Here is a 19580-nt window from a genome sequence, read left to right on the forward strand (position 1 = left end):
CTCGAAGGTGGTTTCATGCTTGCGTCTGCTACCTGGGCTGGGAAGACCGCAAAGCTGGGAATCCTCAGGCATCCTGGCATCATCCCCCCTGCTCTCTCTCACTGGTTTCCTCCTTTTCCATTCTCTGGTTCCCCTTTCTCTGATCCCCTCTAACCCTCCCTTTTTTGTCTCTGCCCCGCCCCCCATCCCAGTGCTTTTCCCCATTGGTCCTCCCCTCTCTGGTTTCTCTGTGATCTCCATGGCAGCTGAAGAGAAACCAGCATATGGAAGTTTGCAGCCGTCATCATTCCTGCTAAATTCTGTTCATCAAATTGATTACCAAGTTCCACCTAGGTTCAAGGGGAGGGGAACTAAACCTCTTCTCTTGCTAGGAGTGTTAAAGAATTTGCAAAGATGTTTGAAAACCGTCACACGGAGGCAATACTACCCTGGAAAGTCCAAATCTCAGCTCTGTCTCTCACTGTGTGGCCTCAGGCATGTTCTTGAGCCTCTCTGTTCCTTAGTTGCCTCATAAAGTAGGGATAATAATAGTACCTCCTGCAGAGGGGAGTTCTAAGAGTTAAGTGAGTAATGCGTGTGACATCTCTAGCACAGTACATGGCATATAGAAAGTTCTCAGTAAACAATATTTGTATTTATTAAGAATGTTCTGCATAACACAGGGCAGTGATTAAGCGCAGGGCTCTGGACGTAGACCACTGGGGACAGCTCATGGCTATGCCTCCCTCTGGGGACTCAGTCACCTTCTAATCCTCAAATCGTCACGTGTGGAATGGGGGTGATATCAGCACCCACCTTAGTTGCCATTGTGAGAATGGACTCAGATGTCCACTGGAAGCACTTACTGCAGCCCGGCCAGCGCAGCCAGTGTGTGCGAGGTGGCGATGGGGATGGGGGTGCACGCAGCACTGCAAAGGCTCCAGACAAAAACATGACAAAGACATGGGCCCTGCTCCTGAGGAGCCAGTGGCCTGTGCCTTCTTGACACAGCTCATGGCTCCCTGAGGACCTTAGGGCAAAGACTTGCACTGCTTCTTAGGTTTCCACCTGGTTGCTTCCCCAGCGGACTGTCTCCAATGTGATGCCTTCTGAAGGAACTTTCTAGGGTCATTCTGTCACACAACTTCTACCTCGCTGGCTACTTTAGCACCCAAGTGTGCTGCATTTGGAGTGCCCAGATTGCGAGCAGAGACCCTCGTACTCCCTTGACTCTCCTGGTGCTTTATTCTGTGGCCTCTTCCCTAGAGGAGGTTTGACCCCTGGACTTCCAAGTCATAGGAGCCTGGTCAGCAGGGCCCCGCTTGCCGCTCCTCTGGCCCCACCAAGGCTCACGGAGCTGACTCAGAGCAATGGCACTGGCTCACTTTGGGGCAGCAGCCTCCTTTCTGAGCTGCTTCTTGGACTCCCTGGCTCTGCCTCCCCGCCTTCCCCACCCTGGATGAGGTTAGCGTTTCACTGCTACATTTTAGGAGACATGGGATGGGGTACAGGAGCTGGAGAGAAGTTGGCCTTCTGGGGCTCCCTCGGGCTTCTTCCCAGGGGCTTCTACCCTTGAAGGAGGGGACGCCTCTGACCCTTCCCCAGCTTCCCTCTGGAACACAAGCCCTAACCTGACACTGTGACGTGCTCCTACTTGCTCCTTCCATTAAAATTAAACTTCCCTCCCTGCCCTGTGTCCCACACAGCCCCTCCTCTGCAGCCACCCACTCTCGTGGCAGTCTCCTTCCTCTGCCTGATACTTAATGACCCCATCCGAGTGGAGGTGACCATCGAGGTTGCTATGCTTCTGAAGGACAGGGCTGCTGGGCAGTGGGGCGGGGCTGGGTCCCACTAGACAGGTCTGTCATGGTTTTTTTTCATTTTGTTTTCTGCTTTGAGGTATAATTAACAAGTAAAAATTATATATATTTAAGGTACACAACTTGATGCCTTGATATGCATATATATTATAAAATCATCACCACAAAAATGCTAATAAATGTATCACCTCACATAGTTACCATTTTCTTTTGTGATGAGAATACTTAAGGTCTACCCTCTTAGCAAATCTCAACTACTCAATACAGTGTTGTTAATTACAGTCACATTGCTGTACATTGGATCACCAGAACTTGCTCACCTTGCATAACTGAAACTTGTACACTTTAATCAGTATCTCCTCATTTTCTTCATCCTCCAGTCCCTGGCAACCACTGTTCTACTCTCTGCTTCTGTGAATTTGACTATTTTAGATTCCACGTCTAAGTGTGATCATGCAATATTTAGATAGGTCAAATTTAAGAAATTGGCCAGATATTCCCTGGACATCTCTTGTAGGCATTGCAAAACATTTAGGCAATAGGAGTTGAGTCAGAGATAGGCCCAGGAGGAAGACTGTCATTGGTTTTAGGGTGAGAGTTGGTTGTTTGGGGCAGCGGGTAGGGAGCTGAGTATCTGCAGAGAAGAGAAAGGGCCCAAAGCCCTTGGGAGGGAGAGGAGGAGTGGGGGGAGAGCTGTGTCACAGATACCCCAGAGGGAGGGAGTTTCCAGCAGGGCACACCACGGAGAGAGGTCAAAGAGGCCAAGGCCTAGGAAAAGTCTCTGCCACTCAGCAAGTGCAGTGGGGAAGGAGGAGGCACACCAGTGGGAGATACACACAGCTGGTCCAGATGGGATGGTGGAAGTCCGATAGCAAAAGGGAATCGGCCACCAGGACACAGCAAGTTGTATTCTCACTCCTGGATGTCTCCTTCGAGGTCAGTCATCCAGGGGTTCTCAACTTGAGTGTGGATCAGCATCACCCACCAGGCTACCTTAAACCCAGACCCCTGAACACATCCCCACAGTGTCTGATTCATCAGGCCTTGGGGGCGGCCGAAGAATTTGCATCTCTAAGTGCTTGGGTGATGGTGGTGCTGCTCTGGAGGGGGGAGCCACAGATGGAGGGCAGCCTCGCCCACCCCCCGCCCTCAATCGCATGCTCACACCTGGTGCTCATCACCTGTTTCGGAGCCAGCCCTCACCATAAGAAAAGTCAGGCCTATTTTTAAACTGAAACGTTCGATTACCCCCACCAAGGGAAAAAGAGTCATTGCCAACATTTCAAATTAACTCAAACTTTGCAAGAAGCCCTCGAGGAAAGGAACATGCAGGAAATGCAAAGTCAAGCCATATAACCCCCAGTAACAACAATTCCCCTGCGCCAGCAATGCCAGGGCAGCTGGGCCCAGTCTGGCCACTCCCGGGCTATCCCATGGGGAGAAGCCTAGGTGCTGCTGGGGACTGGATGTTTTCCAACCTCACAGAGGCAGGGCAGAAGGCACCTCCTTCATCCAGAGTCCCTCTCCCCGTCTCAGGGATGAAGAATATCTGAAATGTTTCCCCACACAATGAAGCCTAAAGTCAGTGGAAAAGGGCAAGGCTGCTCACAGGCAAACTTGTTGTTTTCACAGAGGAGAGAGATACAGGGCTGTGTGCCTGGGAAGTCGGCTGTGGACAGGGAACTCTGAGTGTTGCACTGAGGTAGTCCATCAACATATTCTTTATAGTTTATGCAGGGGTAAACTGTTCCAGCACGCTCCCTAGTCCACCTCAGACACTCTCCTAAAAAATTTTTGGGAGGTACAACATTGTATTACTTTCCTCTAAGTTTTAGAACAATGTATCACAAATGTGGAGACAACACAAACAACACAGATGTATTACCTTACATCTGTTCTGTGGTTCAGAAGTCCGGAATGGGTCTCGCTGGGTTAGAAGCAAGGCGTCAGCAGGGCCGTGTTCCTTTCTGGAGGTTCTAGGCAGCGTCCATTCTCTTGCACTTCGTGGGTTCTAGAGGCCGTCCACATTCTGTGGCTCTTGGCTCCCCTTTCTCTGTGGTCAAAGCCAGCAACAGTGGGCTAAGTTGTTTAAACAAGGCATCACTCTGACCCCTTCTGTCTCTCTCTTCCACATTTAAGGATACTTGTGATTACATTGGGCCCACCTGGGTACTTCAGGCTGCTCTCACCATTGTAAGGTGAGCTGATTCGCAACCTTAATTATCTGCACATGTTCTTAGTTCTCTTTTGCCATGCAACCGCACACGTCCCCAGGTTCTGGTGGTGAGTATGTACAAATCTCTGGGGCATTATTCTGCCTACTACCAACATATATATGTAAAGTGCACAAGTCTTAAGTGTATAGCTTGAATTTTTACATATGTAAACAGTTACCTTTGAAAACACTATGCAGATCGAGATACAGAACTTTCCAGTTCCCAGAAGGCTCCCTCACAGCCCCTCCCAAGGTACCCTTGGTACCTCCCAAGGGTAACCATTTTTCTGACCTCTGTCTCCATGGATTAGTTTTGCTTACTCTTGAACTTCATGTAAATGAAATCATACAGCATGTGACCCTCTCTTGAAACAACCCCAACCATCTTTGGAGTGGTGGGACCGTCGGAGAGTTTGCATCATTCTGAGGGCCAATCTGTCTCTTTGAGGCTCTATGTACACGAACTTGAGAGCCGTAATTATGGTGCTATTCAGAAAAAGTCTCTTTTCCACATGACTATCCTTCAAATAGCTGAAGACTGTTTTCTGAAAGTTTTTAATTTTTACGACATCAATAATGCATGCCCTTCAATAGACTCTAATATAGTGTGATTGTGCACGTGCCCACCCTGCACACTTCTCTCTGGGCCTGTGCTATTCACAGGCAGTTCTTGGTTCCAAACGCTGTTCCTCCTGGATGTACTTGGCTCATGCAGAGCCAGGGGAATCATCCCTTCTGTTTTTCTAGATGCCTATAAAAATCTTTTTCATGTCCTTCCAAAGCTATTTTATGCATATGAAATATGCATATATATCCTTCCCACCCCACTTTCTAGACAATTGTGCTATACGTACTCTTGTATAGCTATACATGCTCTTGTTGTTATTGTAATATACATACCCTTCTGTCCATTTTGTTTTTTTTACTTAGCACTATATCTTGGGAATCTATCAGCTCATAAACAACTTCTTCATATTTTTAATGGTTGCTTATTATTCCATTGTATGGATCTATCATACTTTATTTGCCAAATGTCTTATTGAAGGACATTTAAATTGTTTCTACTATTTTGCTATCACAAGTCATATGTAAATATGTCATGTTTTAAATTTTGTGCATCTCTAATTTTGAAAATCAAAAGATTCTCTAAATAGACATGGAAAAAGCTCTTGATAAAGAACACCTATTGATGACAAGAATCCTTGGCAAACTAAAATCTCCTTACAACAAGCAAAAAAAAATTAAAATCCAGTAGAAAAGTGTGCAAAGAATAGAAATGGGCAATTCACAGAAGACGAAATCCTGGACCAGAAACATAAAAATGATCAGACTCATTGGTAATTAGAGAAATAAAACACTGAGAAAGAACTTTACACCCATCAGATAAGTGAGCCTCAGAAAGCTGAATCATGACAAGTTGAATCACGAAAGTCTCTGGGCTTTGAGGAGTCCGTCCTCACTAGTGAGTGTGACCATGTGTGCAGCACACAGGATGGGGTCAGCACCATAGTCACCAGTTCCAGGTGTCTGCCTGAAGTCAAGAACACGGAGCTGCGCAGTATTGTGGGAATGGGAGGACTCTGGGAGGGGCTGGGGAAGTGAGGATCTGGAAGGGGGAGACTGGCTAGCAGACAACTCCACCCTCCACTTCAGTACGAAGCCTGCTGAGCTGGGCAGGTTGACCTTGTGGGAAGCCCCACTTTGGGCTGCCTCTGTGGGTCTGGTGGTGGGCTTGGGCTGCTGTTGGATAGAAGGCCTTTCCAGGATCCCATCCCAGTTTACCTTGCCACACTTTCTCCCAAACAACAAACTTTTACATGCTCTATGCTACTCCTATATATTTTGCTCCCAACTCCCCAAACACAGTTGCACCTTCATGTCATTTCATAGTGACAAGGATAATGGTGGATATTGAAGCAATGTGTCTTCATTGTCAGAAACCTCTAGTCTAAATAGTAATGGACTCTCATAGCAAGAGCCATGTCAACTTAGTACATTGGGTTTTTTCACTGTGAAGATAAAACACCACTTCTGCCATCAACGCAGAAATGTGAGATGGAATGCCTGGGTGCCTGAAGAGGAATTCCTAACGAACAGGAAGAGGGCATGGCAAGCCCAACCCGGGGGCGCTGCAGGAGGAGAAGACAGATGGGTATGCATAGAGGTCAAATGCACATATCCTTGTTTCCCCCTGGAGGGCAAGATCAGTGTGTGAGAGAGCCCAAGAACTCTGTGGGTGTGGTGGAGGAGGGGGGCTGGTGGCTCACTGCCTGGGCCTTGCATGGGGAGGTCGCATGTGTGTGTGAGAGAGTGTCTATGTATGTGCGAGTGTGTGTGCGCATATGCAAGCGTTTGCTGCTACACTGAGTAGGAGGAAGGAGTAGTGATGTAGTCGTGATGGAGGCAGGTGACTGGACAGAGGAGTTGAAGCTGAATGACTGCCCCCACCGGGTCAGAGAGGGGCATGACAGCCGTCTGAAGTCCATGAGTGCTCAGTGTGCAGTAAGCAGAGGCAGGTTCTGAGATGGACAGCACACCAACATAGGCTTTGGTCTGGACCCAGAGGCCCTGGCGTGAGAGGATTTCCCTGCTGGAGGCCAGAGGACCATGGATTTGCCAAAAGACAGAGGAGATTCATTGTACCTCAGCAGACACCAGTCCACACGAGCACTTAGTGGCAGAGACCAGCCAGCAAGCAAGGATTCAAGGCCCCCTTTTTCCTGTGCCACAGGTCATCTATGGTGGGAGGAAATCTGAAACACTTTAAAACCTGGACTAGGCCGGGCGCGGTAGCTCACGCCTGTAATCCCAGCACTTTGGGAGGCTGAGGCGGGCGGATCAGGAGGTCAGGAGATCGAGACCACGGTGAAACCCTGTCTCTACTAAAAATACAAAATTAGCTGGATGTGGCAGCACATACCTGTAGTCCCAGCTACTCAGGAGGCTGAGGCAGGAGAATGGCGTGAACCCGGGAGGCGGAGCTTGCAGTGAGCAGAGATCGCGCCACTGCACTCCAGCCTGGGCTACAGAGTGAGACTCGGTCTCAAAGAAACGAAAACAAAAACGAACAACAAACCTGGACTACACTGAGCTGCTGTTTATTACAACTTTTCCACACTTAACAGGCAAAAGGGCTTGTGAGAAGGATCAAAGAAACTACCTTTAAAAAAACGTGCACATCTGAGAAGTGTGGGGGAAGGATCTACTTGCCGCACTACACTTACGCTCATCACACAACCCGAAGTGCCCTTCTTCCTCCAGCTCCCTGTTATAAGTAACTAGTGCTTCAAAGTCCAACCCAAATGCAGCCCCGTTGGTGATGCTTTCTCCAGTTCCTGTGGCCTAAATTCAGCAAAGCTGTCTCTTGTGTGAAATGTTCTCCAATGCCTTTTGTTGGACTTCACTGATCCTTCCTCTGGATCATATTATGAATACTTCTTTTTCACTTCTGTGATGTGTCCTGAAACAGAGCCAGTTGCCCCTCTCCATGGATTTTAAGCTCCTGGAGGAAGGAACTGTGGCCTGTGCCTCTCCACATTGTGAATTGCGGTCTGCTCAGGGCTTGGTCTAGTGGACACAGTCAGGACAGGTATGAACCACTCAAGTGTCAGTGCAGGCACGTGGACCCTAGGAAGCATTGACACATGGAAGGTCTTATTCAAATTCATCTCTGATATGGATCTATTTCTTTAAATATTGTGACACTTAAAATATCAAATTCAGAGAAATAGTGAAAAATCATTATTATTTATTTATTTTTGCTTAAAATCATTTTACAAGTTTGACAAAATTTCATCCTAGGGCGAAGCCTTGTGAGAGAGCCTGAAGAATTTACTGACCACCGCATTTCCTTGGGCAAATCCTTGCTGTATTCTTGTTTCACTGTAATGTGGCAAGTTCTCCTTGACTGACAATCCAGAACTTTAGAAAAAGTTTGTAAAAAATTCTCCCTAATAACTGGGAGCATGCATCGCTGACAATAACCAACTTTTCTTCAAGTGTGGCTCACAGATTTTTCTGTTGCTGGCTTCCACCTTTTATTCCATGGCACAGGTTGGAATGCTTTATTTCCGCCCACTCTGCTGGAGCTGAGCAAAACTGCATTCATCCATGGCAGCAGCTTTGGAGCCCAGGGCCAGGAGACAGTTCAGGACCCTTGTTAGGGCCTGTGGAGTCTAGAGACAGTGGGCAATATGCTGGCATGGCAGGCAGCCCATCTTTGGTGCCTGTGATCTCAAATCGGATTTGCAGAATGTGGCCCTCAGTGACATAGACACCAGTGCTAAGAGGTTGGCAGAGTCATTCCTTCCTCCAATGCGTATTCAGCTCCCTTCAGACCATACTGTCTGCTCTGTGAGTGCTAAGGGAAGTATAATGAGCCTCAGGCTCTTACTTATAGGCCATGATAATAATGACAATGTTAATGTAACTATGCGTCTGTGTGTGTGTGTGTGTATATATATTATTTTTTAGACTATGTCTCTGTCATTCAGGCTGGAATACAGTGGCGCGATCTTGGCTCACTGCAACCTCTGCTTCCCAGGTTCAAGTGATTCTCCTACCTCAGCCTCCAATAGCTGAGATTACAGGCATGCGCCCCCACACCTGGCTAATTCTTTTATTTTTAGTAGAGATGGGATTTTGCCATGTTGGCCAGCCTGGTCTTGAACTCTTGGCTTCAGGTGCCCCACCTGCCTCAGCCTCCCAATGTGCTGGGATTACAGGCGTGAGCCACCACGGTCAGACAATGTAACTATTTATGGAGAACATCTTATATGCCAAACCTTTCCAAGGGCTTTACATGGATGAGCACATTTAATCCTAATGATAGCCTGATTACCATATGAAGTTGGCATAATTATTATACCTATTTTAGAGATGAGGAAAATGAGGGAAAGAGAAATTATGTATGTATAAAGTCACACTACTAAGAAATGATGGTGACAAAATTCAGATACAGGCAGTGTGTCAGTGGGGATTTTTTTTTTTTTAATTTTTTGCAGCTGGCATAGTGGCTCACACCTGTAATCCCAGTGTTTTGGGAGCCTGAGGAGGGAGGATCCCTTAAGGCCAGAAGTTCCAGGTTATAGTGAGTTATGATCTTGCCACTGCACTCCCCCCGGGTGACAGAACAAGACCTTGTCTCTAAAAATAAACCAAAAAAAGAAAAAGTTTTTTGAATCACAGTCCTTTGAAAGTCTGTTTCCCAAAAGAGTAATTAAAAATATCTGCCTCTGTCAGTCACACACATACACCAGAGTGAGCACATACCCGCATGCATGCACACACACACCTGCATGCGTGCACACACACCGCATGCATGCACACACACACACACACACGTATACACACTTTTATATGCAGTTTCAGGGTGTTCGCAGAATCCCTGCACCGGTCCTCAGGGACTCCATGGACACAGGGCTCCCCCCGCCTGCCTCACACAGACAATCTCAACGCGGGGATGATGGTGGACAACAGAGCACAAACACAAGCAGACTGTCAGGAGTGGCTGTGGGTGGCATGAAGGACAGTCAGAGAGGGGATGCAGGGCCAGGCCAGGGATCCGAGGGACAGAGAGACGGCTCCACTCTGCTCGCAAGCCGGCTTCGTCTTGCGGCCCATGCACAGGGCATGGCGGTTTCTCGGGCTTATCCTCCACTTCTTGGTATTGGTCATTCTTGGTAGTGGCCCATGCTGTGGGCCACAGCAAACAGAGGCCCCTCAACCACTGGAGAGCTGGTTGGGGAAGCCTGGAGTAGGGAATTCAGGGGCCCGCTTCCTGAGTCCGGGTTGGTGAATGACCTGCCTGTGGGACCACAAAGCCATCAACACCACCCTTCCTCCTTTTCCTCCCACACCTCAGAAGAACTTTGTGCCATTTGACCTTAGATCTTGGTCTCTATTAATATGCCAACCTCCCCGCCCCACACTAGTGGGGGTGGGTGGGAGTAGGGGGTTCTGGTGTTTCCTTGAGTACAGATTTTGGAGGCTGACAAAGCAGAAAGACAGTTGCTCTCCCTGAAAGTTGATGGAGGAAGCAGGTGAATGTTACACTAGGAGAAGAATGGGACACTGTGGGGACCCCACGACCTTACCCAGGGGCTCAGGAAAAGCCCCCTAGAAGAAACATGGAGTTTCAGTTGAGACCCTAGTCAGTTTGCCTAGATTTGAGACTCAAGCCCCTCAGCCTCACCTTCTCAGATGAGCTTTTAAGCCACTGTTTCCAAACACCGGTTTCTCAAAATATTAATAGGTGTTCTTTTTCTTTACTATTTTTTAAACTTTGAGCTATAATACACATTGAGAAAAGGACGCTAAACAAATGTAGAGCGAAATAGCCTAAAATAAACTCCCAGGTGACCATCATTCAGATCAAGAAAAATAATATTTCTATTCCCCAGAAATCCATCACCTCTCCACATGCCCTTCCAGTCAGTTACCTTTTGGCCATCACTTCCTTGACTTTTTATGCTTTCATCTCCAACATATGTAATCTTCAACCCCATAATTTAGCTTTGTATGTTTTGGAATTTTATATAAATGAAAGCATACAGTACATATTCATCCATAAGATGAAAATCCTTTATGTTATTACATGTAACTATGAAATTCCATTGTATGAATACACCACAATGCATCCTATACTAGAGACAGATATTTAGGAGATTTCCAGCTTTTAGCTATTACAAAGAATGCTCTGTGAATATTTTTGTGTATGTCTTCTGGTGCACATTCACATACATTTCTAGAAGTGGAGTCCCTGGGTCATGGGGTATACATAGCTTCCATTTTGCTAGGTAATGCATTCTAAGGTAGTGGTACCAATTTGCACCCCTGTCCCCCACCATTGGCAGTGTTTGATATGTTGCCCCATATCCTTGCCAACACTTGGGGTAGTCACCCTTTCATTTGAGCCACCTTTGTTAGTATATAGTAAGAATATCTTATTGTGGTTTTAATGGCGCTACTAATGAGGTTGAGCACCTTTTGAGATGTTTATCATTTTTGTTGTTGTGGTAGTAGTAATTATTTTCTTATTTTTTTTAGATTCTAGATTCAGCAGATACATGTGTGTGTTTGATAAATATATATGTAATGGTGGTCATTGGGCTTCTAGTGTACCCATCACCCAAATATGTTTGTTGTTAATTTTCTCTTTTGTGAAATGCCTATTCAAATATCTTGCTTGTTTTTGTACTAGGTTATTTAACTTGTTCTTAACGGAACTCTTAGGAGTTATTTATATATTCTGTATATTAGCTCTTTGTCAGTTATTTGTATTACATAGTATATTAGTCTGTTCTCACACTGCTACAAAGAACTGCCTGAGACTGGGAAATTTATAAAGGAAAGAGGTTTAATTGACTCACAGTTCAGCATGGCTGGGGAAGCCTCAAGAAACTTACAGTCAGGGCAGAAGGTGAAGGAGAAGCAAGGCACCTTCTTCACAAGGCAGCAGAAAGGAGAAGTGCTGAGCAAAGTGGGGAAGAGCCCCTTATAAAACCATCAGATCTTGAGAGAACTCACTCACTATCATGAGAACAGTGTGGGGGAAACCACCCCCATGATTCAATTACCGCCACCTGGTCTGACAAGTGGTGATGATGGGGATAATGAGGATTACAATTAAAGATGAGATTTAGGTGGGGACAGAAAGCCTAATCATGTCAAATAGTGAATATTCCAATACATGAACATGATATATTTCTTCATTTATTTAGATCTGCTTTAATTTCTCTCAATAATGTTTCATAGTTTTCTACATGGAGAACTTCAGATAGTTTCACAGACTTATTTCTATGTGCTTATTTCTAGGTACTTTTGATGCTTTCACAAGTGATAGATACTTTAAAAAAATCATTTTTTAAACTCTGCTGGTATAGAGAAATGTAATTGATTTTTATATACTGACTCTATATTTAACAATCTTGTTAAACTCTTTCATCAGTCTAATGGTTTATCTGCTGATTTTTAAAGTTTATATACTCAATCATACAACATGCAAATAATGTCATAACTTTCCAATTGTCATAACTTTTTTTTTCTTTTCCTATAGAACTGGCTAAAACCTTCAGGACAATGGTAGTGGCCTCAATGGCATTCTTGTCTCATTTACAATTTCAAAGGAAATCTTACAACATTTTACTATTAAAGATGGTATTTAATGTAGATTTTTTGGTAGCTCTCCTTCATCACATTGAGAAAATTCCCTTCTATTCATTTTTTAAAAAATCATAAATAGGTACTGATTTTAACAAATGCTTTTTCTGCAATTATTGAGGTAAAGAATTTTTCTCTTGTAGTCTGTTAATGTGGAAATTTATATTGATTCTATGTTTTATAGTTTTCTAGTTTTATGCAGAAACTCTCAATCTTAATGTTTAAAAATCTCTTTGCACATAGTAAACTTCGATATTTTAAAGTCTATCTTATTTCAGTATCCAAAGACCCCTATGGATCTGTTTATGTTCTTTATTTTCCTGCTGGTTATTGTGTATGCCTTATTGTCTGATGTACCTGCTTATTTTTGCTTATGAATTTATTTATATAATAATATAAATAATGATTTATAATTTATATTTATTACTGCCAGGTGCCTGGTGGCATTAACACCCGAGGTTGGTTGAGGGGACTACCACTCCAGAGAGCTTTAATCCGTGTTCAGTGAGTGACATAATTTAAGCTGCAAACCCTACAAAGGTTTATTTACTCTGGTCCACCTTCATTTCTAGAATGCAGTCTTTGGGATGTACAATGTATGAAGTACAAAGCTCCACTAAGTGAGCACTTGGACCCTAATCCTGTCCCACAGCCCCTTGAAGTCATCAAAAGCATCTCTCTGCCTCTCAGTTCCCTCCTCAGTCGGCAAACGCCCCTAGGAGAAGTAGATCCAAATACTGGGCCATCCCTTTGGAACTCTGCTTCCCCCAGACCCCCAATCCTGGCCTGTTTTGTTAACTTTGATGCCTTCAAAAGTAAGTTTTTCTTGTGGCACATTGGTTCACGCCTATAATCCCAGCACTTTGGGAGGCTGAGGCGAGCGGATCACTTGAGGCCAGGAGTTTGAGACCAGCCTGGCCAACACAGTGAAATTCCATCTCTACTAAAACTATAAGAATTAGCTGGGGGCGGTGGTGCACACCTGTAATCCCAGCTACTTGGGAGGCTGAGGCATGAGAATCACTTGAACCCAGGAGGTGGAGGTTGCAGTGAGCCGAGATCATGCCCCTGCATTCCAGCCTGGGTGACAGAGCGAGATTAGTCTTAAAAAAAAAAAAAAAAAAAAGAAAACAAAGTAAGTTTTTATATTTTTGTCCAATTTTTAAATTTTCAATAGAAATGTTAGTGTGAATTACTTAGCTTGCTATTACTGGAACTCCTTGATTGATTTTCTAGTGTTAAAACCAGTTTTGCATTCCTGGAGTGAACCTGATTTGGACATGTTTTATTACCTTTTTCAATGTTTTGCTGGATGTGATAAATCCCTAACGTGTGCTTTCCACGACCATGCAAAGAAAAATTAAGGCAGAAAGTTAGGAACCAAAAAGAGCCCTTGGCTAGCATGTATTTCCCTAATGGTGCCTTGAATTTGTCACCTAACTGGCTACACTGTCTGAAATCTCACCAGAGAAGAGAAATCCCAAAGAGAAGACTCTTTGCGTTACCAGATCCCTCATTATTATTATTTTTTAATTATTTATTTACAGACAGGGTCTCACTCCGTTGCCCATGCTGGAGTGCAGTGGCACATGCTCACAGCTTACTGAAGCCTGGACCTCCGTGGCTCAAGCAATTCTCCCACCTCCGTCTCCTGAGTAGCTGGGACTACAGGTGCATGCTACCATGCCCAGCTAATTTTTGTATTTTCTGTAGAGCCGGGGTTTTGCTGTGTTATTGAGGCTGCTCTTGAACTCCTAGGTTCAGATGATCCACCCACCTTGGCTTCCCAAAGTGCTGGGATTACAGGTGTGAGCCACTTCACCCAGCCCAGCCCCTCTCTTAAAGCAGAGAACCCTACGGCAGTGTTAAGGGGCCAAACCTCGTTAGTTTAACGAGACTACTTTCCTTTCAAATAGGACTGGTTAGGACTCAGCCCCACTCAAAACATAAAATTGTTCATGGAAGAAGGAGAAAGACCAGTAATTTGCAAGAATTTCTCCCAAACCTAGGTTAGGAAGGGCCACAAAGTGGAGATCTGGAGAGCCAGGCAGTGGGGCAGGTCAAAGGCAGTGCTCAGACCAAGGAGGGCAGAGCCTTTGGTCTCTGCTCAAACTTGAGGTGCGAGTTTCCCTGGATGTGGCTTTGCGACCTCCTGAATAGACAGATTGTTTTCCTCCAACAACACGGGGCGCCTGAAACCTTGACCTGCACTCCGCGTGGGCAATACCTCCAGAGCACTGATGCCTCCCCAGCGGTTTGTACCAAATGTCTCCTTAAAAGCGCACTGGAGCTCTGAAGAGCAAGCCAGGCCCTGAGAACAGACACAGTAACTAATGCCAGGCCAGCTGACATTTTATCTGGAAAATGCCTGAGCCAAAAAGTAGCTCCTGGTCAAACACTGTGCGCATTATCTGAAAACCAGGCCACTAGAACATGAATCCAAGAGGGCCATTGCTATATTGTTTCTTCCCTGCGGCTCTTGGGACTGCTGTATCCAGCAGGTCACCTGGCACTTTAGAGAAAGCAGGGGAGACTACTGTACATCTTCCACAGAAGGCTGTGCTACCCCGGAATTTAAAGTGCCACTCCGGGCCATTTGAACACCTCAGACTAATGAAGGGTCCCCAAGATGAGGGAATGAATGGTGTTGGAAACCTCTAGCAGGGAGTGGGATCCAGGTACTAGGAGACAGCTCTGTCCAGGCTGCCCACACACCCTCCCTCGGGTTGCAAGTCCCTCAGGGGAGAAAAACAGGCAATTGGTAAGCCCTGAGGAGGGGCTTCCTCCCACAAGGGCCATCCCATTTCTGGCACCCTCAAAGCACTTCCGGAGCCTGGAATAAAAAGAGAATGCAGATGGGTATGGTGGTTCACGCCTATAATCCCAGCATTTTGGGAGGCCGAGGCGGGCAGATCACCTGTGGTCAGGAGTTCAAGACCAGCCTGGCCAACATGGTGAAACCCTGGCCTCTACTCAAAATACAAAAAATTAGCCAGGTGTGGTGGTGGGCGCCTGTAATTCCAGCCACTCAGGAGGCTGAGGCAGGTGAATTGCTTGAACCTGGGACGCAGAGGTTGCAGTGAGCCGAGATTGTGCCACTGCACTCCAGCCTGGGCAACAGAGCGAGACTCTGTCTCAAAAAAAAAAAAGAGAATACGGATGACTGTCAGAGCAAAGATTTCTCATGGGCCCTGATCTTAGCTATCATCTGAGGAACACAGAAAAATAGAACGTTCAACTTATACCCTGATTTATCTGAGAGGGAAAAATTAAAGCACTGTACTTACTTTCTTTCACGTTTAAGAAACAGAAAATAGTCACCCAACCTCACCAGTAATGAATAAAATACTTCCATTCTGTCAGGCTCAGCCAAAACAGGAAATCTTGAACGGTGGGATTTCAAGTGTTTGCAGGCCTATGTGGAGCCGTGGGGGAGTCAGTGAGGCCATCCCCTACCCTGGACTACTTCCAAGAGGACCTCTACCCTGCATTTGGGCTGGAACTGAGGACTGGACTTTCTAGTTCCTACGTATGCCGTGTGAGAATCTCTGATCCTCCTTCCCTGCCCATGGCCAAAGTCTCAGCCCCTTCCAACTCTGCTCATCCCTCAGGACTCAGACTCACCGAGTCCCCCTAAGGTTCTCCCCGCTCAGACCACAGTGGATCAGAACGTCCTGGTCCCGTGTTCCCTGGTCAGGGCTCAAGAGGATCCATGTACAGCTAGGCTGGCCTCTGGACAATGCCCTCTCCCCTGAGGCCCAGCCCAGCTGCACCTGACTTCAAGCGTAATGGCATTCATTAATATGACTGACAGATGCAGGCTGTTGGTTTTTCCCTTTCTAAGTTTAAAAAAAATTAAAATCCAAAAAACATTTTACTAAAGCAAAACATACACACAGATAAGTGCACCCATTATAAGTGTATCACTCACTACATTCTCCTAAGGTCAACTTATCCACGTAACCACCACCCAGCTCAAGGAAAAGGACAGGACCCCACAGACAAACTCAGTTTTGGAAATCTTGCTGTAGGCCAGATGAAGTTCAGTGCTAGTTTCCGTGCTGGGTTTTCTCATACTTCTAATCTGACGTGGCCTGACAAGGTTTCATTGTCCTCTGCTGTGATGTGACATTGCACAGAGAAGATCTTGTCTCACCCTGGGTTGAAGGCCTCTAGAAGGCTGGACCCCAGCTATATGTCAGGGTCTGCGTAGGTAGATCCTGAATGACTGAATGAATCCAGACCAGGGCATGCAGGTGCCCAGCCCAGAGTTGGAGGCTCTTAGGCCTCATTCTCTTTTTCAGTCGTCACAGGAGGCCCAATGACCAGTGTCTCCGGTCAGGCACTAGAGCAACATTATTACATCTACCCTACAGAGACAGCCCTGGGATGTAAAAAGTAGTGATCAGCTCATCGATTCATCCAATAAGCATGGATTACACATCTAGCCTGACCGAGGGATGGCACGTAAGGCAGGCACAGTTGCTGACCTCGTGGAGAGAGCTCAGACACCCAACACGTCAGGAACTAGCAAGAAATCCTCATAGAATTCTAAACCTCTGCCCTAGCCTGCTCCAGTCCTGGCTCCCCGGGGGAAGCCAACGGGGGCTGTTCCCAGCCCAGAGGTAGAGAGGAAGGTGCCTTAACCAGCTGTCTCTGCTCTTCTGCAGGCCCTGCCATCCCAGTGGGCGTGGACGTGCAGGTGGAGAGCCTGGACAGCATCTCCGAGGTGGACATGGTATGCAGCGGCCTCCAGTGAGACAGCGTGAGAGTCTGTAGTGTGGTGGGCTTCTTTGGTGCAGGCTGTGCCCGTGTGGGCAGAGCGGGAGCTGGAGGTGATAAAATGGGCACTTGGAAGTCAGCCCTGGAGCGGTAAAATCTAGAGTGGGCATTCTCAAGCTGCGTGGGCAAAAATAACCCGAGGAGTTGGTTAAATGTGGGTTCCTGGGCCCCATTTCACACTTCCTGATTCAGAATCTCTGGGAGTGAGACTTTGCATTTTCAACACGCTGCAAATAATGCACGTGACCAGGCGAACCACACCTGGAGGGGTACTGGAGGTGGACAGTTTCAGGCTGAAATTTTGCAGCTTTCTGATGTTCAGTTCCTGCTGCATGTGCAGTTCCCCAACTCACTCTGCGGCAGTGCCCCCCACTCCACGTCTACCCCCATTCTACCACCACAGGCCTGGGTGTCCTGCAGGGCTCCCAGTGGAGGGGTGCACCCCCCGCCCCAGGGCCCCAGCCTCCTCTCTTCCTTCTTCTGTCTGCCTCTCTTTCAGTTTGCAAACTTCTCTTTCTTCTGCCTCAGGGATCTTGAGCATGCTCCAGCTCTGGCCCTCCCCACAGCTATCTCCTTCTTATCCTTCAGGCCTTAGCTAAAATGAGACTTCATCAAAGAGGCTTTCCTGACTTCCTGATCTAAAGAATTTCTGTTTCTTCTTCATAGCCTACATCATCATTTATAATTGTGCTATATATTTATTTGGGGGTTTTGCTTGCATATTGGTTGTCTTCCATGCTTGACTATAAGCTCCATGAATGCAGGGACTCATGTTTTTCTTTACCCCAATATCTCCAAGTCTAGTCCAGTGTGGCCCCCCGGGGGCCCTGAAAATATGTGGAATAAATAAAAGTTGGGGAGGCTCCACTTTCCAGCACTGCATCCCACTTGCAATGCTGTCATCTGCCCTTGAAGAGTGGGAACTCCCCTGGCTCCTAATCGACCCAGCCCGGCAGAGCTGATATGATTGATACTGAGGTTGTGCACCCCCCATAGCTCCAGCACCTGGTAAAATATGGGGCCCAGGTGTGAAAGGTGCAGGTATGACAGTTTCCAAGATGCTAGATTGTACATTGCCAGCCTCTTTGGATATCCAACAGCTGAGCCCAGTTCCAGAACCAGCTGTGTCTAGGACAGCCTGGCTGCCCTAGACTGAATCAACCCAGATGTCTGTGCTGAGTGCAAAGACTTTTGTCCTGTGTGGCTCAGGATCGCAGGGAGAGGTATCTAGAATGACCTGCCTCTCACAGAGCAACCACCAACCCGTGGGAAGGCAGGTGGACTCCAGCAGTAGGTAGGTAATATCCAAGGTAGCCATACACAGCTGGTGTTTGTGAATCTGCACTTCGCCCAGGCGATGGCCCTCAGAGCCTGCTCTTCAGCTCTGTGACCTAGAAGGGAAATAACCAGAAGGGGTATTTGGCTGGTTTCTTCCTACTCATGTATTGGCTGCTCTCCTTGTGCGTGGAAGGGGAGTTCCTGGCAGCTACTGATGCGCTGGGAGCCAGGATCAGTCTAGGGACAGACTCTCATGCATGCACTATCCCAGTGCTCGCTCATTCTTTCCTCTCTTCCCGGGGCTCCCTCTGGGCCCACCACAACCATGCACTCTTTCCAGCCTTTCTCCACCCAGAAGAGGATCTTCTGGGCAGTTATTTTTCCATTTGCACCTGTGTCAGCTCTGGCTATGGGGAGGACCAAACTCTTAAGGAATCAATCATGCAGGCAAGGAGACACTTTTGAACAGGATAAGATTTCAGGCAGAAATTAAAGTAGGTATGCAGCTGCCCAGCCCCTCATCCATTTATCTCCCCGATCTTTCAACCAGCAAATATTTATTAAGCGTCTACGACGTGCTTTCCCAGCACTAAATTCTACAGTGAATGGGGATGCAATGGTGGGAAAGACACAATTTTTCCTTCAAGGATCTTACAAGCCTAATGGCAAGAATCCTCCTAAGAGGGACTTCGACTATCCAGGTTTCTGGAAGTGGCCACTAAGCTGAAATGGAATGGTTAGCCAGTGGGTAAGGAACCATGTGTGGAGAGGTCTAAGTGGAAGAGAGCAGAACTTTGGAGAAATCCTTCCCCACTGGCTGCCAGGCCAGGCTGCGAGCACAGCCACAGTTTTCATTTGCAAAGCCTGAGGGGCTGGGTGCTCAGTCTCCTAGGCTCCAAGTGCATGATGCATAAAAATGGGCCATTCTCTTTCCAGCTGCACAGTGCCATCATGCCACAGGGCTGCAGAACTGTCACCTCTGAACCTGGAGGCTGAGCCTGAGATGTCCATCACAGTAGTGGATGATGGGTTGATTGTAAGGAAGAAAACTTTCTAAACCGTTTGTGTCTGGTCTCACCCCGGCTCCCACAGGACTTCACGATGACCCTGTACCTGCGACATTACTGGAAGGATGAGAGGCTAGCTTTCTCCAGCGCCAGCAACAAGAGCATGACCTTCGATGGCCGGCTGGTGAAGAAGATCTGGGTCCCTGATGTCTTCTTTGTTCACTCCAAAAGGTCGTTCACTCATGACACCACCACTGACAACATCATGCTGAGGGTGTTCCCGGATGGACACGTGCTGTACAGCATGAGGTAGCTGTCCGGGAGCCACTGTTCCTTTGT

General features: G+C 46.9%; 1 protein-coding gene across 1 annotated transcript in view; it reads left to right on the plus strand.

The window, feature by feature from the left end:
- LOC105496409 (gamma-aminobutyric acid type A receptor subunit rho2) overlaps positions 1-19580 on the plus strand; it is a 57897-nt gene that overhangs the window by 25611 nt on the left and 12706 nt on the right. Inside the window, exons 3-4 of the mRNA XM_011766809.2 lie at positions 16845-16912; positions 19327-19550. Coding sequence (XP_011765111.1) covers positions 16845-16912; positions 19327-19550 — 292 coding nt within the window. The remainder of the gene's footprint in view (positions 1-16844; positions 16913-19326; positions 19551-19580) is intronic.

This window comes from Macaca nemestrina, chromosome 5, assembly GCF_043159975.1.
Source record: "Macaca nemestrina isolate mMacNem1 chromosome 5, mMacNem.hap1, whole genome shotgun sequence".
In the NCBI taxonomy this organism is placed as follows: Eukaryota; Metazoa; Chordata; class Mammalia; order Primates; family Cercopithecidae; genus Macaca; species Macaca nemestrina.